Source organism: Homalodisca vitripennis, unplaced genomic scaffold, assembly GCF_021130785.1.
Source record: "Homalodisca vitripennis isolate AUS2020 unplaced genomic scaffold, UT_GWSS_2.1 ScUCBcl_6450;HRSCAF=13669, whole genome shotgun sequence".
Lineage (NCBI taxonomy): Eukaryota > Metazoa > Arthropoda > Insecta > Hemiptera > Cicadellidae > Homalodisca > Homalodisca vitripennis.
The window spans coordinates 30,751-32,554 of record NW_025782554.1 but is presented as its reverse complement, the minus strand read 5'-3'; the positions used below and the strand labels follow the sequence as shown (position 1 = coordinate 32,554).

At 32.4% G+C, this 1,804-nt stretch overlaps 1 protein-coding gene across 1 annotated transcript; it reads left to right on the top strand.

Annotated features, from left to right (window-relative positions):
* Positions 1-417: 417 nt before the first annotated feature.
* Positions 418-1,804, top strand: LOC124373796 (cocaine esterase-like). The gene is made up of 3 exons (XM_046832132.1): positions 418-573; positions 1,313-1,448; positions 1,727-1,804. Exons 1-3 carry the CDS (start codon positions 462-464, stop codon positions 1,749-1,751), a joined length of 273 nt encoding a protein of 90 aa, XP_046688088.1. The 5' UTR covers positions 418-461; the 3' UTR covers positions 1,752-1,804.

The window sequence follows — 1,804 nt, the reverse complement described above, 5'->3', positions numbered from 1 at the left end:
TTAGAAGGATCCTTACTTGGGGTTTTCTACCAGACTGTACTGATATATGTTGTGAATGCTTATAATCAGTGCCTTGCCAACAATTACTTGGTGTTGAATCTGTGTTTTAGAAATGAATAGTTCTTGACAATTTTATACCTTATAAGTTAGCAGCTAAATAAATCTTGACTAATGTTTTGAAGGAACTTTTAGTATGATGACCACCACAGTAGGTATCTTGAGTTGGGTGGAAACTAATTGGTCAGTGTTATAGGCACTAATGGCGTTATTATTATTTTACTTTCATTACTTTTCATGTTTCTTTCCACTAATTATCTCACTAATAGCAAACATAATATAACCCTTGTGTTTTTTTTTTACCTTTCCATTTAAAGAAAACTAGTAACGTAATTATTTTAGTTTCTAGGGGACATTCTTATTACCATTGAACTTGAGAGTTCCCGGCAATATTTTTTTGGACAATGAGGTTCCAGTCTACACTTATTTGTTCTCCTATACCAGTCCTCGATCTCTGTCCATCTTCATTGCTACCACAAACAGTACCTGACAAGGCTGCACAGTTGATTTGTACTGGTAAGTTTAAAACATATTTTATTATAGTTTTCTTCTAATTTCAAAAGAGACACAATCATACTTTTGAGTATTTGTTTACATCAGCCTTGTTCTACCGTTTATACTTGAGATTAATTTACTTGGCAACACTGCATAGATATCGAACCCAACCCTGACCCTTTCCAAACCGTCTCTAAATCAACTTTATCCCTTATTGCTTCTTCGGCTTTAGCCGAATCATGAGTAAATCAAAGACCAAAGTTAAAGTTGGAACAGCGGGTGTAAATGTAAATTGATTATGAGTAAGTAGATTTTTGTTTAAAAAATAATTAGTAAGTATTTGTTTTTATGAGCTCTTCATGTCACCACTTTATAAAAAAATGTGTTATTTTATATTTGTGCAACAGTAATAATACCTTGCGATTTTTTACCTTTATTCTATGTATAATTGTATTTTATACTCAAGTTTTCTGTTCTTGCTGGGCAACAACTGCTCTAGTTCTTAAAATTTCTTTAATATTTTACACTAATCAGCAGATAATCTTTCAAATGTGGAATTCTATTCTTAGTTATGTAATCTAAATATGTACGTAAAATAAGTTCCAGCCTACATTATTTTGTTCCAAATAGGGAATTTTGTGTACGTTGATTTTTTTGTATGCAAAAATGTTAACGGATAGTCTTATAAATATTATAACAATTGAACAGAATGATGTTCCTGTGTGTAACCAAAATATTTTTTACATGTGCTGCCTGTTAGGTGCAAGCCATGCTGATGAACTAGGGTTTCTCTTCAAGTCTAACATGTCTCACATACCTTTCACTCCACCAACTGCTGAGGATGAAGCACTCATGACGAATCTGCTGCAGGCATGGACGACATTTGCAAAAACTGGGTAAATCCGATAGAGTAGGATGTGTACACAAGAAACTGTCTTTCCTTACCAAGCGATTAACTCTGAAAATTGTTTAGTTACCAAATTTCACACTCAGCTAAATTACAACTGTTTGTATCAAAGTTAATAAGTTTTACAGTAATTATTGGAAAGACTGTCACCTTATTTAATTTTTTTACACTCTTCCATACCAATTTTGTTATTTTGACAATTAAATCATATAAATTTTCATTGTGTTCCTAATTTCTAATGAATAATATAAATGTATTATATTTCAGTAACCCCAACAGTGAAGAAACCTGAAATAATTTGGCAAGAGGACAGTGTGCAAAATCCCTGTTACATGGACATTGGGC